Genomic DNA, 23,784 nt, shown 5'->3' on the forward strand with positions numbered 1-23,784 from the left:
AAAATAACTTTTGCTCATTGTTTTTGTATACCTCTTCCAAACAAGGTAACAGTAAAGAGAACAAGATTATGAAAACAGATGACTAAAAAGAAGAACCCCAAATGATACAGGTATGGAGAAGAAGAGAGCATGTGAGAGAGAACTGAGGGAAGAAGTCATCAGCAAAAGTGGCAGAGTAGGGCTTCTCTCCTTACTTGGCACAAACCGCTGATGCACATGTCCAAGGATTCAGTGTAGCACCGGGTCCCATCCAGAACCTTTGGTGCCAGCTCTACAACCAAAGCTGCCCCTCTGGCTTGGCACTTCAGCGAGCATGGGTTGTCGGGATCATTAGAGACAGGAAGCCACTCGTAAAACTGCCCCTGGTACTTGACATCATTGTGAGCCGAGCACTGCTGAGCACGAAAATCACCTGCTTCTGGAGGGCAGTCCTGCAGAAAAGGAGGAGGAAAAGGTCAGTGAGTCTACTCGTGATGAGTGATAACAGTGTTGTGTAGCTAGCCGAACTTCACAGTGACCAGATGTACCCAGATTTTCTGTTCAGAATATCTGAGACTGAAAAAGAAGAGACAGCTACAACTACATAAAATTCAACAGTATAATTATGCCTTCTTTTCTTCTTTCCCCAGAATTACTGAAAAAACATCAAGGCCACGTGTAAATATGCAGGAGACACAAGAAACACACTTTATGTATCTTAGCCACAGAACCTGTCAGTCCTGAAATGCTCTTACTGAATTTTTTCCACTTGTGTACAAATGTGCATATTTGTGTGAGCACAGCCACTCTGCAAACCAACATTACCTCTGTTTGAAGAAAAAGAAAAAAAATAACTTGGTTCAATTATCTGTTTAAATTTTATTCTTTTTTTTTTTTTTCCCTGTGGCTTAAATTGGTCAGTATGGAAATGGGAATAAGAAAAATGCAATACATATTTACATTTCGTCAACCTATTAGAGGCAAAGATTTTATAACTCACATAATTAGCAACTTATGATTTTACTGTGAAAAGCCACTTTGTTAATCCTTTAGGAGGTTTGTGAGACATATAATCTGACTCTGCAGCCAGTACCTCTGACATAAAAAAACAAAGATCAGTCATACTACTTAAAGTCTTTTGTTAATTTCTCTTCTTGAGATTAGAAGATGACTTTTTTCTATCCCACAGATACTTTCCTGACATCATTTAATACTGAAAACCATGAGTTAATCTCTCAAGAGAACAAGAAAAACTTCAAAATCATGAGACTTCAGGCAAAATAAACATGAGTTCTTTTTATCTCCCTTCCAGTTTTTGATCCTTAAAGCCTGATATTTTCAAATTTTCCTGTGCAACCAACCACAAAGGCTAAAGGTTCATTGTTTTTATTTAGAAGTAACCTGAATTTCTTATAAAATTACAGGAATACAGGAGCTAAGGTTTAGGAGAAACACCCACCATCATGAGAATTATGACAAAAGAGCAAGTGCTGGAAATACAGCTGCCTCAGATTATTAAGGCCCCATAGTCCTCCATCTTGTTGTAGGATAAGGAAATCTGCTCCACGTTGGCATCTGGTCAAATACCAGATGAAATGAATACCTGCGATACCTTTGGTTGAGGATGGTAACATTTATTTAGGGAGAAGCACAAATGTTGATTATAAACTTGAAGGAGGGTTTTTTTACATATATACAACTAGACAATATCCTTATAGGTTTTCTGTTTTGTCTGTTTGTCCTCAAAATAACTACTTCCTCCTATAGAAATTCTGGTATCATTAATGACAAACTAATTCCCAGATGATCTATCAGCCCAGCTAGGAAAATCTTGCTGCTATTCAGGCAAAATAACTCCTCTGAGGTTTAAATGGCCACCTATGTTTCTCAGACCTTTTTCTACATCTTCATTCACTAGCTCTTTCCTGCTCCTTTAGACAGGATTTAGAGGTTATTACAGTTTTCAATAAGAATGCCATGGGGCCTGCGTGTCACTTTATGGCATTAAAGGATCATTGTTTTGTATTAAGATCTAAAAGAAAACCTCTCTTAACAATCAAGCTTTCAAATCTGCTCTTGAAGCAAACTGGCAGAATCTTGGCTATAAATTTATCATTTGTATACCCTTGGCACAAACCCAGGATAATGAATCTGGCCCCCCATTCACTGTGTAGTGGCAATGTGGTTATGCCCATTATGTTTGAATGTTGAATGATGTTGGATCACACCACTCCAAACATTTCTTACAGTGAACTATACACACATACAAGCCATGGCCATAAGCCACAGATTTTCAGTTAATTTGCTTTGTACCATGAGAGCAAATTTTCAGTGAGTTTGCTCTGTATTTGAGTGTGATGCAGCCTAAACACGATGGGTCAAGCTCCAGGCACAGTTCTGGTGTTTAAGTACAAGGAGGTAGTGCTCTTGCTAAGAAAGGTTAAATGGATTAAGAAGAAGAAAAGGATTTGGGCCAAATCTCGCTGTAGAAAAATATGTATCAAATAGCGATAATGTAGAGCACATCCATTCTCTTTGGAAGTCAATATTGAAAGTCTAAGTTCATAACTGGAGTTTTACTATGGGAAGACTTAGACAACATACAACTTGTCTATTCTTAAGTTGTGGATGATGATGATTACTATTTTTTTTAAAGATAAAAGGTTGATTTTATTTCAGTTTGATTTTAAAATCTCCAGAAAAACAAACAAACAAAAAAAAAAACACGCAATCAGTCCTTTATTGTGATCTAGGCAAACTGTTAATACAGGAACAAGTTTGGACAATAGCAGAGAGTGAAGACAGCAGATCATGTGGGAATTTCATTATTCCTCCATAGCAGTCTAAAAAGGCATAGTAGAGAAAAACGGTCTTTCTGTTCTGCTTTTTAACAGAGGATGAACAAGACAGTTACCACTTGACCCAAGATCTGCTTTAGCTCTATTTTCACCAAAGAAGGGACAAGCAAAGAGGAACACTGTGGCATTATTTTCTGCCACAAAATCTTCTGATGCATGCCCTTCCCTGAATTTTTCTGTCCATAAGCGAATACAGTCAGGTCTCTTTGCTTGGCTTATGCTTGTTGCAGAGATCCAAGCCAACTCTCTTGTTTGTTTCAAGCTTGGCTCTACCTTTGAAACTTCCTGGCTTGCAATAACTTTATTTTTACAAAGACAGCAAGGCCCTTTAGAACACACAACATACAGAGCTCATAATCCTGCTTTGTAAAGGATTCAATACTATATTTGTTGTGTTGGATTTTATTTTTAAATCAAAGAAATAAAAAATCTATGGTCAACATAACAAACTTTCAGGACACGGCAGGTGATCAGGACCAATGTTAAATTCCACTCTTTGATATCATGATCAAAATAAAACAATGGATTTAAATAACAGAGCTTGTGTTTAAAGACGTTTGCATGTGAAACTTGAAGCCATTCAATGAATATATTCAAGCAGTCACAAAGGCAAACATCCATACTTATCTTGGCACACAGATATGAAAAAGGGTCAGAGTCTGACCCACCGCTTTTCTCCTACTGAAATCCTAAATGTTGAACCCTAGATCTGCCTAAAGGCCTTGAAGATCCCTTTCTCTCAAGGGGAACTTTCCTTCCAGTTAGGAAAGAACACATACTTGCACCTACACCCATAACACCTGAATAATCTCTGTAATGTTCTTTATAACAAAATGGTCAAGGTAAGTAAAGTTGCAGCCCCAATATTACCAACATTAGACACAGGTCACTTAGACTGAAAAAGTAGAAAATGTACTGAGCTTGGTACTTTTTGTTAATATTTTGTCTGTGTTTTCATTGGCTTTTAAAACTTACTATTTATTGTTTGTATTATATGTCAGTGAGGATCAGTGGGGACCCTTGTTCAGTCATATAATGGCAGACAGACAGAAGCTCACTGCTTACAAATGAGTATTCTAGTTGCTGAAATAACAGATAAGGCAAAGTCAATGTTTTGTTGCATATTGGTTCAAACTGTAAGTTGCTATTTTCTTCTAAACACTTCTCACATCTTAAGATAACAGCTTTTGCCTGTTTGAGTGCCCAATTTGTGCAGTGCTGGCTCCTAGTGAGGAGAAACTATAGGCTCTGATTCGACAAAGTCTTTTCCACGAAGTCTTTTCCATTTTTAAAATTCAGACGTCTTTCAGCATGTGTCTGGGGGTTGGTGGAAGGGGATCCTTCACAGCTGCCAGCTAGCACTGCTTCAATGGCCTGAGTGAAGTTGTATTTTCCTCCACCAAGAGTCTGATCCTGGAAACTATCTAACAGTATGTAGTTTTTCTACCTGTACAACAGAGACAAACAAAGATGTGCTCACCTGTTGAGCCAGCCAGAAGTCACAGGCCAAGTTAGACCAGCAATGAGCCTGAAGTATCTCCATCTTCATATGGGTTATGTATTTCTGCAAGGTATTTCACTGACCATATCTGCATGGCCTATGTTTGGCTTGGAACATGTGGCAGCACTGTTATCTGGCCACAAAAGCACTAACAGTTATGTTTCGGGCTACTCTAATTTGGTGCTATGTTCAAATCTTTTTTGCTTTTGTTTTGAAAATATCTGTGGGCCCCTGCGGACATGAGGAACTGCTGCCATTGCACTCCTTGAAGAATCAGCAAGATCCTATAAACTTGAGAGGCTTGTGTAAGTCCATTTGTCTTCAAGCTTCCTATCCATCATGTTTTAGGGAAGAAAATTTCCAGTGAATAGGAAGCAGTTTCTCCAACTCTGTGAGTTGTAATTGGCTGTCTGATGACCTTTAGTGTGTGAAGGCTCATGGGATATTTGTGAAGCACTGAGCCTGTGCTTGTGCCTATAACCTCTGTTCATCCTATCTACTCAAGATTTTCTCCACCACAAACAAAATACATATCATCTTGAAGATGATTAGAAATCTCTTTGAAGTATGAAACCTATTTTAAAACAAACAAAAGAGTTTCATCTTTACCTCTTAGACACTTAATTCTGGACATATTATTGTGGCTTTCCTCACATGTATTTTTTTCCTCACATACAATTTTTTTTTTTTTCAAGTTGACCTCCTATTTGACCCTATTGTAATTCATAAAGTCCATGGAGTTTTGCCATGTTTGAATCCCATTCAAAACAATTTCTATTAATCAACAAACCAGTGGAAAAGATAAGATGAAACCCAGATGTCCCTTGATGGTGATAGGTAGATCGGATTTCATGGGACAAAAGTGGGTCAGGCTTTTAAAAGTTTACTTAGTGGGTGAAATGTGGAAGATCATATCTAAGCTGTGATAGGTGGAAGCAGTTGAGGAACCTTCAAACAGTTTACAGTATGTGTGCTTGTATATTTGCAGAGGCCAAGAATGATTTACTATACCTGGAGCTTTTCCTCTGTGCAAAAAATGACTAACAACTGGACTATACTGTGCAGCATCTGACAGAACAGCTTATTGAACCAGTTCCATGAAATATGCACTGTGTTTCAGCTGCCCCAATTTCATTACTGAGTAAGAAATCCTGAGGTCTTCCAGTAGGGGTTTGTACAAGACTGAATGAGAACTTCATATGCAATTGCAGAGATTTAAGAAATCTATGGATTTAACAGAAACTCCATGCAACTTTGAAGACTTGTTGAGTGCCCTGCTTGGATTAAGTTTCTTGTAACCAGGTTTTTCATTAATCTGCTCCTGTGAACTTCTAAATAATTTAGGCACATCCCTAACTGCTTAGATCAAGTGTCGCTCACACTACAGCTTTCTCTGACAATCCCAAGACAACATTTTGGAACATCAGAAGCAACATCTGACAGAACAGCATGTGAGAAATAATATGAACAAAGTAAATGAGGGAATATCAGCAGATGCTTCTACTCTGTATTAAATAAACATGTACTGGAGATGAAACAGTCAGTGTAGAATCTATCCAGACCTCCAAGAGTATTTGTCATTAGAAATGACTTTAAAATCAATTCTTAATAATATACATATATAACTTCAAATATGTTTCCATTTTTAGCTAATAATTCAATATGCATTTTTCCATATAATTCTGATTTTTTTTTGTTTGTTCACACCTTTTAAACATTAAATGAAAGTGTTTAAAATTTATTATCATCAGAAATTGAAAATTTAAATGTGTGAATTATCTACAGGTAACAGAATCTTGAAATGCCACTGTGATGGAAGTGATCCTGGCTTACAAAGACTCTTGATGCATTTACATAGGACGATAGCAGTGATTTTGTTGTTGTTGTTATTGTTGTTGTTCTGTTTTTTAGAAGTCATAGACTCACAGGTCTGCTTGCTGAGAAGATGTACTGAGAAGTCAAAGCTGACATCATTAGCAACCGCTTTTTTTGCAATACAGAGAAATAGTTGCTAGACAACACACAATGATACAGAGGTTGAAAAGTGCACCCACTCAAAAATAGGATAGCAGCTATGAAAATCCAGCATTTTGAAGAATAGACTGTAGTCACAATAAATGACCTGAGTTTGAAAGAATTTCTACTGAAAAAGCAAACTTTCATTAAGCAAATCTGGTGTTAATAAGGAGATATTTGTAGTGCTTCTAGTTGCTTCCCCTCCTCACCCCCCTACTGGAATAAGAAAGAAAAGTTTTTTACACTGAGGATTACAGGATTGTTCAAGTGGTGGACGACATTAAATTTTATTGCAAAATGCAAACTGGTTCAATTGTAAAAGACTTCACATAGTATATCTACCCATTAGAGGGTAGGAAAATTAAATTTTGCTAACCATTTGTGTATATCTGAAAAAAAATCTGCCTTGTGATGGTGCTTTTCATACTCACAAGTCAATGCTTCTAGAAGCAACTATGCACTTGGAAGTTTAGGTGTAATGGTTTCCAACACGTTAGGCTTTGTTACGTGGCAAGAATATAGTTTCTTCTGTCAAAACTGAGATGGACAATATAGGTACCGGTGTGTACAAAAAGCAGCATGAGTTAATAAGAAACAGGCATGGAAGTAGCTTGTCTGAACGCAAGCCAGAAAATGGGGGATGCCACCAGAGGTGGTATTTCGGCCAAGTGAAGAAATTAAGTGAAAAAAAAAAAAAAAGAAGAGTTGCAGGTGTTATTTGCAAGTTTTGATGATCTGATTAATGGGATCTTCCATCCACAAATTCTATCTTAGACTTAATGTAACCTCTTAATGGAAGCTCTTTCTGTGTAGAAAGGGCTAGTACTCTTGTGGAACTTGTGGCATTGTCGTTTTCATGTCAAACAGCAATATCTCAAAAGCAGCTTTATTTGTAGTTTTTATCATCCTGTTGGCAGGTATAAGTAAATATGAAAAGCAAATTCCTACAGGAATCAAGTGCCAGTCTCATGCATCTAAATTTCTCCTGATTTTAACTTCCAGAAGCAGTGCAATAAGAGGAAAAATATCAGGGAAATTGAAAAAAAAAATCAATCGCAAAAAAATGGGCTGATAATTGGAGAGAGAGGGGAGGAAGATGTTACACAGTTCAACAAACCTTCTTCAGAAAGATTTTCATGTAAAAGGAGTTAAAAAACAAAATAGTGCAGTGGCAGTAGGAGTGAAAAAGAGAAAGGGCAAATGAGGTAGCATAATAACCTGGTACAAAAGTTGGAGAGAACTTGGCAACTGAGAACATGCCTAGAAGAAGAAACAGAGAGCATGCTAGCTGAAGAAAAATCTAGTCAAAAAATCCTACTCACGGTTTGGAAATATTTTTGTTTATTTTGCATAACATTTAATATAGCAACCCAGCCAGATACAAAAGCATGCTTTCATTGCATTTGGAGTAATTTTCTGAAGAAAAACAAATGACTCCTTCCCTCCCCCCACGATTACATTCTAAAATGGCTGGAAACATACTTGGAGTCAATATGAATAGCAAGAAGAAAAAAGACTGATGCAATTCAACCCTAAATCATCTTCAGATTCCCTCATTGCTTCTCACTATTTACACATGTGGCTTCATATCCATAATCCTTCTACTTTCTGATCAACACCAGGCAATGCAAGTGGTGAACATACTGGATTGGATTAATTCTTTTAAAGACTTCTCAGAAGCTTTATAAACAGCAGTATCAATCTCTCTTACAGTCAGTGTTATTCAAAAAGGTTCAGCATCTTTGGAATAATACAGGCCACAGAAGAAATAGATGTGCCACTCTCTCCCCTTGCCTTTCTTTTCTCTATCTCATTCTATTTTTTTTAATGCTATTTAATTTCAGGATGAATTAAAACCAGCTGTAGCAAAATCTTGCTAATGATAGTGCCTACAAAAATGTGTTCATTGCCAGATTCCAAGAAGTATTCTTCCCATTCTCCAGTTTCATCTCTGAAATATTTTGCCTTTAGTATATGTGACTACCCATCCTTTCTTGTAAGAGGACAGTCATATAAACAAAAGCATGTCAATTTACAGAAAGATGTTTTGCAGAAAATAAAAAGACCAGTTCTTTTATGAACAATAACTACAGTGCTCAAGTTATACACCAGCTAATGGCAATGAAAGCTTGTATTTTGGGACTCTCTGATTTCCACAGGAATCAAAAAGGAATTTTTCCAGAATGCATGATAGCTAGCTTCACTTGGAGGGGTGGGAGTTTACTCTCATTTTCCTTGAACACAACAGGCTGTCAGCCAACATAGACAAAACTATAGATCGCATTGGGTCTGGCAGTTCCCTCCTCCTGATTTTCAGTGTCTTTGTGGATGAAATCTTAAAAGGGAAATTCTGAGTAAACAAAAATTTGCACACTACTATGTTCATTTTTCAGAGCACAATTCTGTGATGAGCCATGGGGTTAATTAAATATTTCCACAACCTAATTGTGTGTGTGTGTATCCTGTAATTTTGGAGACAAATATGTCATTAAAAAGAAAGTTTATGATTGTTTGTGCTACTCTGAAAGAGTACACAGTTTGGTAATGGTTTCAGTTCCTACTGGTGCTGCACAACATATTTCAAAGTGGCACCCAACCCCAGAAACACCCCTGCTGTGGCGGGATCCTACCCCATTTTCTGTTGATGATCATGGTGGCAGTGCAATTGCAATGACAGCGGGAATACTGGTGCACAGTATCTCAGATCAGTAAAGATGGTGAATGGAATGCCATAACATCTGAATCAAAGACTGAGTGTACTTTAAAAATAAATAGGAAATGTTTTCCACTGAGATCAGATATCTGCAAAGCAAATATAGCCAAATACCTTCCTTTTTACACAAAGCCATATTTGAAAGGCCTGGTCAAAGTCTGATGTAGTCAGTAGCTTTAGGATTGTTTGATTTATTGCTAGTTTTGCAAGTTGACTAATAAGAAACAAATGAAAACTTATTTGATCTTTGTGTTAAGGAAAAGAGAGCAAGGCAGCACAATGCATTCTTTACCCTCTCCAATAAAAGGGGTTAAAATTGTAAATGTAATCCTGGGTCTTCATCACTCAGTGGCAAAACTCTCACTGACTTTAGCATAATAAAGCACTTTCAGGGCTTCAGTTTGGATTACTTGTTATTAAAAATTGAGTGAGTTCTGAAGCTGGATGCCTCAGTGCTATGTTGAGCGGTCTGGAGCCTGTATTGTCAAATACAAGGTATGTTAAGGAATTGCCTGACAAAACTATGCAAGGATTTATTCTGGAGGAAAACTGTCCAGGTACACAGTTGCAAAACAGAACCTAAGCTAAAAATAACATTAAAAAAAAAAATATGTTCTTTGTCTTGCAAAGTTAAGCTCAGTGATTACAGAACAAGGGTTGCAACACAGGAAAAATGCCAGGGTCTCATCAGGGTGATCCAGGAACAACTAATGGCAGCAGAGTGGTATGCTGGTAACTTTCACTGCATGAGAGCAGGGCAGGAGGGGAAGCAGACTGTCATAATACACAGCAATGCACAAACTGAAACAAAGCTGATGGGTCTAATTTTAGCTCAATTAGCCTTTAACATTATCTCCCCCCCACACACACACATCCTCCTCCCTTTCTTTATCATATTACAGAGGGCTATAGCATGCAGCCATGCAGCTTGAGTGACACAAATTAACCTTCCCATTCCCTCCAAGGTCACAGTGTAGCCTAAGTGTCTCACAGCTGGAAATCAGACTGTTAAATCAGTCAGCAGACCTATTTATTGACTGTTCCAGTTGTTGTCAGTGAAGCAGATGTCTAGATTGATGTGTGATTTCAGTGACCCAAAGCATACAACCAGAACCGATTTCTGAGGCAGAAGTGTGAGAAACTCACTGCATGGGAGACTGTAACTCAGTCTGAGGCAGGCGATTTCTTTCATTGTGGTCTACTGAAGAGAATATAAGCCAAATACGAGGGAACATACTCTTTTAAAAAAAAAAACAACAACAACAAAAAAAAAACAAAAAAAAAACACTTAAACTTTTAAACTTTTTTTTCAGACAAAGCACCTATTGAAAGCCTTCTGAATATGTCCCTATCAGGCATGAGAAAGCTTGGCCCACAGCATGTTTGATTTCATTTTCCATTTACTGGTAAAACTGACATTGCTCCATGTAATTTGAGAGCTTTCACAATTCTTGGCACCCAATAAGACTTTCCATATGAAAGTCTTTATTTCCATTTTCATCAGTGAAAACACGCGTTCCCTTTGGTGAGCACAGAAGTTGAAGTTTCTTATTTTATTCCAGTGAAATCTACAATCACCACAGGAAAAAACAAAACAAAACAAAACAAACAAACAAACAAACAAAAAACACAAAAAAACAACCAACAAACAGCAAAAACATTTGGAAAGGCTGCAGCACTATTGCAGGCTATCTAAAACTGCTTTTCTAAGGCATACAACAAAATTACAGTGCTGGGAGGGCACAAGTGAATAGCAACACACATCTCTTACTAACTTGTCTTCAGTCCTTAACATTTAATCCTCCAGCCTGACAGATGGACCAATGTGAACCAGACAGCTACCAAAGTAACATGAGTGGTCTTTGAATCTGCTTTGGGGTTATAAAGAGCAGCTTTGAAATTTCATTGACAGCCTACGTAGAAAGGTTGTGACTGCAATGCCATCCGGTTTTAACGCCATGCTACGCCATTATTGCTCCAGCCTCTCGAGAAATCAATAATGAGTTGCCAGAGGTCCTGTGATACGAAGGCAGTTTAAACAGCTATAGTGTTCCCATCATCACACAAGCAAATTATTTTATCTTATGTAGGCATGACTGTCATATGTGATGACTTGTGCTATATCAAAGCTATACTTCACTTACCACATTGCTGCATGTCCTGTATCGGATGTTTCGCCCTTCGCAGGTCCTGTGTCCAAAAATTAAAAACAAACCCAAAAATATTAATGGCTGAATAAGACAAGCAAGCACACAATGTTTACTGCACCAGCATTTTTCCAATAAGAATCTCAAACCACCAAGCCCCCCACCAACTCCTCCCTAAGGTAAAGGCTTCTCTGTCACTAGGTGGATTTTGAGGCATGAATTTTACAACTTTCCAGGTTCCTACCTAAAAAATTAGTTTCTGGAAGGTGGCATCAGTTTACAAATGAGGCTGGAAGCCAGTGTACAGAGTGTAGCTGGCAGTCAGCATCCAAACCACATTCATAACAGCAGCTCTGCGCCTGCCTCGGCCGGGCCCTGAGCTGGGACACAGCTGGGGCAGCCAGACTGGGTCTGCTGGGGAGCAGCCTGCACACTGGCAGGTGGAAACCCTCCAGCAGCGGCCTGCAGCAGCTGGCTGGCAGCCCTGTGTCCGCAGGGCTTCTTCCAGCTCGGTTCAGAGAGAGGAGGTGAGTGTAAAATGTCCCCCCCTATCCCCCAGGCCCTCCTGTGGAGTGGCATCCAAAGAGCAGCTGGGCCTGGCAGAGGTCGAGGAGGGCTGGTGCCCCCACGTGTGCTCTCCGTGGCTCTCCTCCCCTCCCCATGCATGCAGACCCATACCAGCTTGGATGCCAGCAGGGCTCTCGAAGGAAAGGTCAGCATCCAGATACCTTTTCAGCCCTCAGCAGTATGTGCTCTGAGTATTTGACCTTTGGTTTTGTGTGTTTTATGAGTTCATACAGAATACTCTGAGGAGGTCCTTGGTATAAATCAGAGTGCAGGATTTGGCTTTAAAGATTATCCTTCAACAGAATAGAATTCCTTACATTTTTAATTTCTTAATTTCACAACTTTTTTTTTTTTTTTTTTTTTTTTTTTGGTCAGGATTTAACAAGCACACATTCCTTGAGGACTCAATGCCTGCCAAGACTGAAGTTTTAAATCCAAACCATTTTGAGCCATCCAAGAGAAAGGACAGCATCTGCATGCGTTTGTGTGGGTTCTTTTTTCCTTCTTCTTTTTAAGACTGAAAAACTTTTTCCATACTGAGTTAACTCTAGAATAAAATGAATAGTTTTCCTTTAAGTTATTGAAACCATCCTTCCTCCTAAACACATGAAAAGCAGGTGAGACTTAATTGTAAAATTCCTCCAGTAGTCATTTACACCTTCCTTAGCACAAAATCAGGACAAAAAACAGTTTTGTGAACATACCAAAATGGTGTAAGGAATTACAAGAGAAGATACAAGAAAATAAACAAGAAAACAAGAAAATAAAGCCAATCTCTTTTTCAGAAGAAAAATGTAAGAAGCATAAGAAGAAAGATAATATAATCTGCACTGTAGCATTTACCATATAAATTAAAAGCATTATAGAGATACCACAAGTTTAATGTTTTTGTAATGTTATATGATTAATTCACATAAATTTCTAGCTCTGCATGCATGCACAGAAGTCAAAAGTGTGCACAGGGCATCCAGCACCAGGTGTAACAGTTTTAGCAATACAATAATAAAAATCATATTCAATAATAGGCTATGAACTAGTGTAGCAATACTGGGATTAAAAACAAAAACAAAAACAAACACAAAATGAGCAACTCCCCTCAACATGCCATTCATTCCTGAGCAACATAGGTAGCTCGATGATACACTGTTGTGCAGGCTAGACCTCTATTTACACTGGACATTTACTAGAGGTAGTCTTGATTTACATCTACAGAGAGCCAAGGAGAAAGTGTATGACATAGCATGCAGGCAGTCTTAATGCAGTCCTTGCTTACCACACTGAATAGCTTATCCAGCAAACTTGATACATGCCCCATCTCTCTCTTATAAATGCCATAAAACCCACCAGATATATCTTTGCTTTACATGGATCTGTTGCTATTGAAATTTCAATTACCATAATTTATTAGCCTCAAAAATATTGAACTACCATAGAAATTTAAGCTTCCTTTCTGTCAGCTGTCTCACAGTTTCTTCTTTTCACAATTTCTTCATATTGTCTGTTTCAAAATTAAAAACAAAACAAAACAAAACAAACAAAAAAACCCAACCATTTATTCTTTGCACTAAGGAAAAGAGTAGGTACATTCATTGAAACATATGCCAGATAACAACTCAGATTTTTCTTCCAATTTCCCTCCTTTGGCTATAGACCAGGGTTGTTCAGAACAAAAGTTCAGTTCTGGATGCAGCTAGCGCTGGATTGATGATTCATGAACACTAGGAACCACTCTTGCAAAACTTCCTTTGTCTCCTTGCCAGGATCAAACTTTTGATTTTTGTTGTTTAAACTCATTACTTTCCCAGTTATCACCTATCAACCAAAAGCTTCTTTCATACTAAGCTGATACAATTTCATAGTAGGTTTGTAGCGTACTTTGTGTTTCAGATGTACTCAGCTTCAAAACAGTACTCCAGACTCTCTTAAACTGAAGTGCCTCCTTTTTGGATTCAAAATTATAGGATTTGTTGAAAATAGGTGACTAAATAAATAAATAAATAAATAAATAAATTCTGCTTCTGAACCTGTCTATGCTTAAAACGGGGAAGCTGAAACCATCTAGAGGATTTAATTCTTCTGGAGAGACATACACAGCTCCTTGCACAACACTAGGCCAGGGCAGGTGTTTTCCCCTAGGTAGGGTTTGAATTAATGGTATGCATCCTATGTCTTAGAGTGGATAATTTGCAGCATGCCATAGCGTGCAGCATTTCACCTCCAAGGAAGGACCTCATCAGATTACTGAGACCACTTTATAAGACACAGTTATCACACATCTTCTGACCTTTGTGGGTTAAATAGAACAACTATTACCAGCAAGAGTACACATGGCCACCCAGAAAAGTCAAAAGTCACCACACATGGCAAATTAGTCCTAGAGAGCACACAAAGGGTGTGAGCAATAAGAGGTACTTGTTCAGTCTTCTCTGTCATCAGGCATACACTGCGGGAGATTATGCTGAGGAAAAAGGTGGATGGGGGTTTGGCTTGACAGGCAATTATTATCATGTGAATATGCAAGAAAAGCAAGCTATTGGGAATCATGTTTCATTCTTCAAACTTAGTCACTTGTTTCCAGTAAAGTTTATGAAAGAGGTTAACAACTTTTAATATATTAAAATATTCACTTCGTTTAATGTAAACAACCCCAAACCCTGGTATTTATTTCTCCAGGCTCCAGTTTGTAGAGGGACTTAGTTCAAGTCCCCCCCTCAAATGTCTAAAGTAGATGTGTGTTTGTGCTCAGCTAGAGCTAGAAGATTTTCAATAATCCATGCCAGAAAGAACAGCAACCCCTTGCCAAAGTTGCCTTTATCTGTAATTACCAAAGGCGATGAAAGAGATTTGCAGAGGAGGACCTCATCAACTCCTGCCACTCTCAGTGGTCATCAAAGTTTGAAATGCTTTTCTTAAGCAACAAGCCTCCACATAAGCAAGAAACTAGGAGCCAGAGGTAGGTTATTTTTGTGGATCTGAATTTTGATGCAACTGTTCACCACAGGGGTTTGAAAGTTGATGTAATGCTGGACAATCTTCACTCTCCTTTATTTTCACACCCCTTGATCACCACTCTTCTGGGATAGATTTTGGTTCTGGCACTGCACCTGTGAGAAAAGCATGCTGTGTGCCTTTCTCCTCCCATGACATCTTAAGAGGGGCTGAGTCAGCCCTCCACTTCCCCTAGTGCCAAGCATGCACAAGATCGTACTTCACACACAGTAACGCCATCTTGCATCCCTCTTTCCTCACTCTGTTACTCCTAACTCTTTTCCAAACGTTGTGCGGTATTATAACCCCCACCATTCTCATTACAATTTCTCTATTTCTCCTTTTCTGGGGAACAGAATCTCTTTTTCATTCTCTCAGTATATTCCTTTTCTCATAATGAAAACTTGATGGAATGCCTTATGTACTAAATTGTTAGGAAAAAGAAAGATACATCAGGACTGTGCTGAATATATGAGTTCACTTTTTTTCATATTATCTGGTAAGATCTGCCCAAATGCATGTTCAAATCATTCAATTAAGAACAAAATTATAAACAGTATAAAAATTTTTCTTTATTCTTTTGGTAATATGCCCCTCACCTGACAATGGGTTGTGCAGATGTGCTGGTGTGTTTTGACATGCTGCTTGACTTTGTAACTGTAAAATCATGGAATATCTTGGGTTGGAAGGGGCCTTAAAGATCGTTTAGTTCCAAGCTCCTTGCCCTGGGCAGGAATACCACCCACTAGATCAGGTTGGCATCCAACTCATCGAGCCTGGCCTTGAACACCTCCAGGGATGGGTCATCCACAGCTTCTCAGGGCAACCTGTTCCAGTGCCTCACCACCCTCAGAGTGAAGAATTTCCTCATAACATCTAATCTAAATCTTGCCTCTTTCAGTTTATAAGACATTCCGCCTTGTCCTATCACTGTCTGTCTGAACAAAATATTGCTCTCCATCCTTTTTATAAGACCTCTTTAAGTATTGAAAAGCTGTAATAAAGTCACCCTGGAGCCTTTTCTTCTCCAGACTGAATATCCCCAGCTCTCTCAGCCTTTCTTCAGAGAAGTGCTCCAGCCCTCTGACCATCTTTGTAGCCCTTCTCTGGACCTGCTCTAACAGATCAACATCCTTCTTGTGTTTGGGGCCCCAGAAATCTTTCATTCTTTCTATTTCAGTGACTAAGACACTCTTGCACCATCTTCAGATAGTGAAATACCAGAATTGTTACAGGAATAGTTAACCTTGAGACAAGAAAGATAGAAAACCCAGCTTTCCCTGTCAAAATTTTTTACAGATCTTATGAATATTCCTTCCGCAGGAGTTAAAGAAAAGAACAAAACAAAACAAAACAAACAAACAAAAAAATCCAACCAAACAAACAAAACACAAAAACAAACAAACAAACAAACAAACAAACTAAAACAACTGGGAGGCAAAGTGCCAATTTAAGTCGCTACAGGCAGGAAGCTGGCTAGTCAAATCAAAACATGAGCTTTAATCTGTGGCTGCTAAAGGCCTATTTTTTGCATAAATGTTTTCCACAATATTTTAATTAGGGAATCGTGTATTTTGATGTAAATAATGTATCGTAATTAGCATTAAACAAACATTGACTCTCACGCATGTGAAGGTGAGTGTGGAACTAACAATATACCAGCATACCAGGCTTTACACTCTGAGACTCTTCTGTAAATCTAGAGTAAATTTACTGGAATCAACAGAATAGAATATGGCTATACACGTGTGCAATATAACTACACCATATATGAAAGTGATGTTATTAGGAAAATCATAGAATGGTTTGGGTTGGAAGGGACTTTAAATATCATCTCATTTCAAGCCCCCTGCCATGGCCTGGGACATCTCCCACCAGACCAGGCTGCCCAAAGCCCCATCCAGCCTGGCCTTGAGCACCTCCAGGGATGGGGCATCCACAGCTTCTCTGGGCAACCTGTTCCAGTGCCTCACCACCCTCATCATCAAGAATTCCTTTCTAATGGCTAATGTAAATCTCCCCTCTTCCAGTTTAAAGCCATTACCTCTTGTCCTATCACTCCACTCCCTGATAAAGAGTCCCTCCCCAGCTTTCTTTTAGGCCCTAATTAGGTACTGGAAGGACTCTATAAGGTCTTCCTGGAGCCCTCTCTTCTCCAGGCTGAACAACCCCAACTCCCTCAGCCTGTCTTCACAGGAGAGAGAGGTTCCCCAGCCCTTTGATCATCTTCATAACCCTCCTCTGGACTCATTGTTAATAGATCTATGTCCTCCTTGTGCTGGGGGCCCCAGAGCTGAATGCAGAACTCCAGGTAAGGTCTCACAAGACCAGAGTAGATGGGGAGAATCACCTCCCTTGACCTTCTGGCCATGCTTCTTTTGATGCAGCTGAGAATGTGGCTGATTTTCCGGGCTGCATGCATGCACATTGCTGGCTCATTTTGAGCTTTTTGTCAACCAACACCCCCAGGTCCTTCTCCTCAGGCTGCTCTCAACCCATTGCCCACTCAGCCTGTATTTGTGCTTGGGATTGCTCCCAACTGAGGTGCAGGACCTTGCACTTGGCCTTGTTGAACTTCTTGAGGTTCGCAAAGGCTCACCTCTCAAGCCCGTCCATGTCCTTCTGGATGGCATCCCTTCTCTCCAGTGTGTTGACTGCACCACACATCTTGGTGTCATAGGCAAAATTCCTGAGGGTGCACCCAATCCCCCTGTCCATGTCACCGACAAAGATGTTAACAGAGTCAGTCCCAATACTGACCCCTGCGGAACACCACTCATCACTGATCTCCACCTGGACAATGAGATGTTGACCGCAACTCTTTGAGTGCGACCATCCAGCCAATTCCTTACGCACCAAGTGGTCCATCCATCAAATCCATTTCTCTCCAAATTAGAGACAAGGATATCACAGGAGAGACAGTGTCAAATGCTTTGCACAAGTCCATGTAGATGATGTCACTTGTTTTTCCCTTATCCACCAATGCTGTAACCCCGTCATAGTGCCTGACAAATCTGGTGTCCTATCTTTCCTTAGTGAAGCCATGCTGGCTGTCACCAATCACCTCCTTATTTTCCATATGCCTTGGCAGAGCTTCCAGGAGGATCTGTCTCCATGATCTTGCCAGGCACAGAGGTGAGACTGACTGGCCTGTAGTTCTCGGGGACTTCCTTTTTTCCCTTTTTAAAAATAAGGTTTATGTTCCCCCTCTTCCAGTCAGTGGGAACTTCACTGAACTGCCACAGCTTCTCAGATATGATGGACAGTGGCTTAGCAACTACATCTGCTATTTCTCTCAGGATCCTTGGACGCATCTCATCAGGTCCCATGGACTTGTACACTTTAAAGTTCCTTAGCTGTTTTTGAACCTGATCTTTTCCCACAGTGCACAGTTCTTCCAATCCCTGCCTGGGGCTTGGGCCATGTGGCTGGAGATCTTGCTGGTAAAGACTGAGGCCAAATTGTCATTGAGTACCTCAGCCTTCTCCATATCCCAAGTGACCGGGTCTCCCATTTCCTTCCGGAGAGGGTCCATATTTTCTGTAGTCTTCCTTTTATCACTGATGTACCTATAGAAACCTTTCTTTTTGCCCTTGATGTTCCTGCAGAACATCCTATTAGAATTTAATTCTAACAGGGCTTTGCCTTTCTTTTTCCGATCCCTGGCTGCTCAGACAATGTCTCTGTATCCCTCCCAGGCTACCTGTCCTTGCTTCCACTCTATGTAGGCCTCCTTCTTCTGTTTGAGTTTGTGCAGGAGCTCCTTGTTCATCCATACAGGCCTTCTGGTGTTTTTGCCTGACTTCCTCTTTGTTGGAATACATCACTCCTGAGCTTGGAGATAGCGATCCTTTTTATTAACCAGCATTCTTGGGCTCCTTTTCCCTCCAGGGCTTTGTCCCACGGTACTCTACCAAGTAGCCCCCGAAGAGGGCAATCAGCTCTCTCAAAGTCCATGGTAGTCAGCTTGCTGTGCTGCCTCCTCACTGCCCTCAGTGCACCATGAAATGGTGCACTAAACTGCACCATTTCATGGTCACTGTGGCCAAGGCTGCCCCTGAGTTTTGCATTCCCCACCAGCCCCTCCTTGTTGGTGAGAATGAGATCCAGCACAGCATTTCTCCTTTTCATCTCCTCTATCACTTGGAGAAGGATGTTGTCATCAACGCATTCCTGGAACCTCCTGGGTTGCCTGTGCCCTGCTGTGCTGTCCCTCCAATAGATATCAGGGTAGTTGAAGTCCCCTATGAGGACCAGGGCTTGTAAACATGAGGCTGCTTCTCTCTGTCTGTGGAGGGCCTCATCTAATTGGTCTTCCTGATCAGGTGGCCTGTAGCAGACCCCCACTATATCACCTGTCCCTGCCCTCCCTTTAATCCTGACCCATAATCTCTCTGTCAGCTGTCTCTTGGAGGACAAAAAACAAAAAACAAACAAACAAAAAAAGTGGCCTTACTTGATACTTACCTAAACCAAAACCTGAAACCCTTGTATCTTGAAGACCAGATTCCTTTCATGGTATTAGTAGAAAAGAACTACTTGCTTCTGGCTATGCAGTGCTTGTTCAAGTGGAGTGGTGAAATATTGCCTACAGAAAGACTTCTAAAATTTTGCTTACACTGTAGGCTATAGTACAAGAAATAGCCAAATATCAGTAGCTGAGCTAGCTGGTTTTAGGTTACTTTGCCTATCTCTTGCACTCTAGCCAAAATAACACTGAGCCCAGAGAAACTTAATTTATCTATTGGTCTTGTAGAAATAAGTCTTTCCTTCTAAAGGCAAGACTAGTCTCAATTCACAATTTCATTTCAAGTTCAAGAAGATTTGAGAATTTTGTTGGGAATGTTATACAAAAAACAAGCAGCTGCAATTCCAACAGTGCTTCCACTCACACAAAGTTCTTACTCCAGATAGCTTCTGTTACTCCTGGAGTTTAAGGTTGGCATCATGTTTACTCCAAAGTTAGGCAGACCTTGCAGTTTGCAATACAAATCACTAAACAGAATAAAGTCTATTTCAATTTTTACTGTCAGATTAGTCTTTGTATTATTCAGAACCACTAAGTGTTACTTTCTGAGTAACAGCTGGCAATAAATAGCACTCCCTAAACTCTCAGCAAAATAGAAGCTGTCCAATCCAATTAAAATAAATTTAAAAAAAATCGAATTTGAGGAAAACAAAGGAAAAGTGCGAGGATAATTTGTCAGAGAACTTCAGACTGTTCTTATTATTGTTGATTTTTATACAGCTATTCCCTCATGTTTGTCACTGCAGTATTTTTTTTTCTTAAGAATTTTTAAAAAGTCTCTAACTTTAGATTTGCACATATGACAAATCACATATATACAGGAAGTTATTACAGTTGCAAATATTTTCCAGTTACTCACTAGCCAAGAAAGGCTGAAAAAAAGCAAGAATTAAAGAATTGCCTTTCAGCAAAGCAATGGTAATCCACAGGCCAAGTGGAAAGATAATACAACATCAAGTCTCACCTGGCTTGCTCTATCACAAAGACAGCATCTAGAACCTATCACAGGCCCAAAAGTACTTACATTCCAAATCTGAACATGCCTGAGCTCAGCTCTAGATCCAAGCTCTGCAGCTGGTCTTTACAAAACAAATGTGCTGAATAGGAACCCACGTTACCCATGCTTTGAGGAAGTCTGAACCTGGGTCTGAACCACATGCGTTAGTCCAGCTCCAGTTAAATTCTCTAGCTTTCTCATGTACAGCTTGTGGCTTTACAGCATCACAACTTACTTTTTTTTTTTTTTTAATTTTTTATTAAGTTAGCAAGGTTTATAAAAACTCCACATCATGCAAAGACCTGGCTGATTTAATTATTTTTCATTTAACTCTCAGAACAGATTTATTGAAAGAATTATGAATATACAGAAACTTTTCCAGTGAACCTGAACTTATGAACTGTATATCATCTAAGTAAAGGATTCACAGACATTTTTGCAAGGTAGGCTACATCTCAATGGAGGGACAGATTTATGGAGATCATATCCATCACTCTCAGCTGTAGGTACAATGCTGGCTGCTGTTCATTATAGCACAGATCAGTTCCTCACAAAAAACACCAGCATGTAGCATCCCTATAGCAAGTCTAGTAATGGATTACATGGGAAAAAAACCTGTGTGAAAGCATTTGATATTCTTTTAGATATTTTATTGTAGCACAGCAACCGGAAATTAGGACAGCCAACACAACGTAACTGTCTCTCCAAAGAGCTCCAGTAATCACCCCACAGACCACAGCATTCATCTAAATTTTATGATACTTGCAGCTTTCTATAGTATTGACTCAAATTTAAGGTTACAGCTCAGTGCTTCTGCTGGTAGGTACTGCTGGAACTATAATCTTTCTTGAAAATTGGAAATGCTTCATTAAATCAAAGCAGGAAGGAGTCTCATAAATACAAATTTGACTAATCCCAAAGTCAATAAAATAAAAGAAAATATCTTTTAAAATGCTGGTATATGGTACAATTTTAACCAGCAGTGTCCACAAACCAACTACAATCTAAATTTCTTACAAAATTTTAGATCACCTAATATAGCAGGGACGACACCCATGATAGAGTAAAGCAGTTCCAGTTAACAACTGAAGCAGAAAACATGACAGCTATTAAAGTACCCTGAAAGTAATTTACACTATATTAGTGTGCATTTACAGTTTCAATTGGAATAATGAAAACCATTCTCCCAAATCATCTCATAGCTCAAGTGATCTAAGAATTCTGACATTGAGTGACATGGTATGATTCATCAGAACGTTATTTAGATTTGTGGATGTATTTAGTAATTACGTTAGCATTTATGCATTAAATTTCTGGTATGTGTTCTACAGACCACAAGATAGCAGAGGTCTTATTCTTAGAATGAGAAAATAAAGAGCTTTTTAAATGATCATTCTGACACACACAGGAACATTTTATAAAATGCAATAATTTGCCTTATTTATTAGTGCCAGGATTAGACAAGGCAGCATTTTTATCATCTCATAATAGAAGCTAACATAAATTACTCCAACTATCTGATAAAGAAGCAACCCAAAATCTAGAGTAGCTTTTCCATTGTAATTTTCACTCATAATGTTTAAGGGACCTTTTATTAATGTTATATCTGAAATACTTTAGATTCTCTTGCAATCTAAACCTCCAAGACAGCTGAGTTTGTGATTGTAGCCTGAAACTAGGGGTCACAGTGAGATGCCTTGACAAAACTCCAAATCCAGTTGTGAAGCAGCTAAAGAACAGCAGACAAACTTTGATATCAACATTATATACAGCTGAAACCATAAACTAGAATTTTCACATATGTAGTATTTGATGTATCCCCTTTTTAGTGCTAGTCACTGTTGCTGTAATGCTTTTTTTTTTCTTTTTTTTTCTTTTTTTTTCTATTATTTAACTTTAAGCTAACATGAATGAACATGCACCTATTCTGTCACATTTTGACAGACAGCAAACCCCTTGATTCTCGGTTCTTCAATGGATAATCTATGTGATCATAATCAGAAAGTAGTAGTCCTTCATGAAATAATCCATTATATTTTGAACTTCATGAACTATGTCATGTGAAAAATATTACACAGCATAAAATAGACCTAATTTTAGCTAATTTAGCCAGTTTATTGAACCTAATCTCCAACATTACATTTTCAGAGGTTATATTGCTGATTGACTGAGTCAAACTGCAATAAAACTAAGAGTCAGTTATATGAATGTACTTTTATCACTTCTTTGCAATATGCAATAGCAGTGGATTGAACAACCAAAGTAGAGAATCACTTCAGCTTACTTATCAAGCAGAAGTAGTGGAAAGGCTAATCCATACTGGTGGTTTGCTTTTGCATGCCATCAGCTGAAGGAAGAAAAGAAAGTATTTGAAAAGGGGAGAAAAAAGTATATTCCAACAAATAGCAGAACCAGTATGAAGAATCTATGCAAAGATAGATTCCTTAGAAATCCTCTCATGCATTCCCTCTTTTATTGCTGAGGGAAACTTGTCAGGAAGATGTTGACATTCTTTGGCTACTGACATATGGGTCAATATCTGAGATCATCATTCTTACATATAGAAAATCCAGTGTAAACTGCTGAACAGAGTGGAGGTTTTCCACCTGATGATTTCAGATGTTTACCCTTTAGCTCAGATTCAGTATCCATGGAACTTCATGTCCGGCTTAGCACTCTGCTACACATATATTCACATAAACTGTTCTCTGCTTCATGCTTTAGCCTGAAACAGCAGCAGCAATAACAGTTAGGATTTATAACTAGATTAAAACAAAAAACAAACCCACAGATTATCTATAAATTATCTACTAAAATTATTCCCACTGTTCTTGGACATCCCACTTTTCTGCCATCTCTACCACCTTAACAGAAAGTGATGATGAATTTGGAATATGATCAAAAAAAATCACAATTGTATTCCTGCCAGGCCTAGAAACAGTAAAACAATTTAAATTCTACAGCAATACTTGTTAATATAAACAGTACAATTCCAGAACACAGAATATTTTTAGGATCAGGATACATGAATGTAGTGTAATTCATAATTTTCTTAAGATCTGAAAACACTCCAACACACACAAATGAAATAAATTTAACCTCACCTCTGGGCCTGGCAAGATTATGGAAAAGATCCTCTTGGAAGCAATGTCAAGGCATAAGCAAGACAAGGATGCGATCCAAGACAACCAGAACGGCTTCACCAAGGGCAACTTGTGCCTGACCAAGCTGGTCACCTTCTCTGATGGAGTGAATACATCAGTCAACAAGGAAAGACTGACCAATATCATCTATATGGAGTTCTGTAAGGCCTTTGACATGATCCCACATGACATCCTTATCTCTAAATTGGAGAGAGATGGAATTAAAGGGTGAATCATTTAGTGGATAAGGAATTGGCTCAATGGCTGCACCCAGAGAGCTGTGGTCAATGGCTCTACGTCCAGATACAGGCTGGTGATGACCGGTGTCCCTCAGGAGTCTGTCTTGG

The 23,784-nt window shown here is 39.1% G+C and overlaps 1 protein-coding gene across 6 annotated transcripts in view; it reads right to left on the bottom strand.

The window, feature by feature from the left end:
- ADAMTSL1 (ADAMTS like 1) overlaps positions 1 to 23,784 on the bottom strand; it is a 481,138-nt gene that overhangs the window by 157,905 nt on the left and 299,449 nt on the right. For 3 of the 6 annotated variants that reach the window (XM_066987715.1, XM_066987716.1, XM_066987717.1), the window contains 2 exons: positions 11,212 to 11,257; positions 195 to 431 (listed from right to left, as the gene is read on the bottom strand). In XM_066987715.1, coding sequence (XP_066843816.1) covers positions 195 to 431; positions 11,212 to 11,257 — 283 coding nt within the window. The remainder of the gene's footprint in view (positions 1 to 194; positions 432 to 11,211; positions 11,258 to 23,784) is intronic. The other 3 variants (XM_066987719.1, XM_066987718.1, XM_066987720.1) reach the window with 1 other exon arrangement.

The sequence above is a fragment of the Anser cygnoides genome, chromosome Z (genome assembly GCF_040182565.1).
Source record: "Anser cygnoides isolate HZ-2024a breed goose chromosome Z, Taihu_goose_T2T_genome, whole genome shotgun sequence".
Classification (NCBI taxonomy): domain Eukaryota; kingdom Metazoa; phylum Chordata; class Aves; order Anseriformes; family Anatidae; genus Anser; species Anser cygnoides.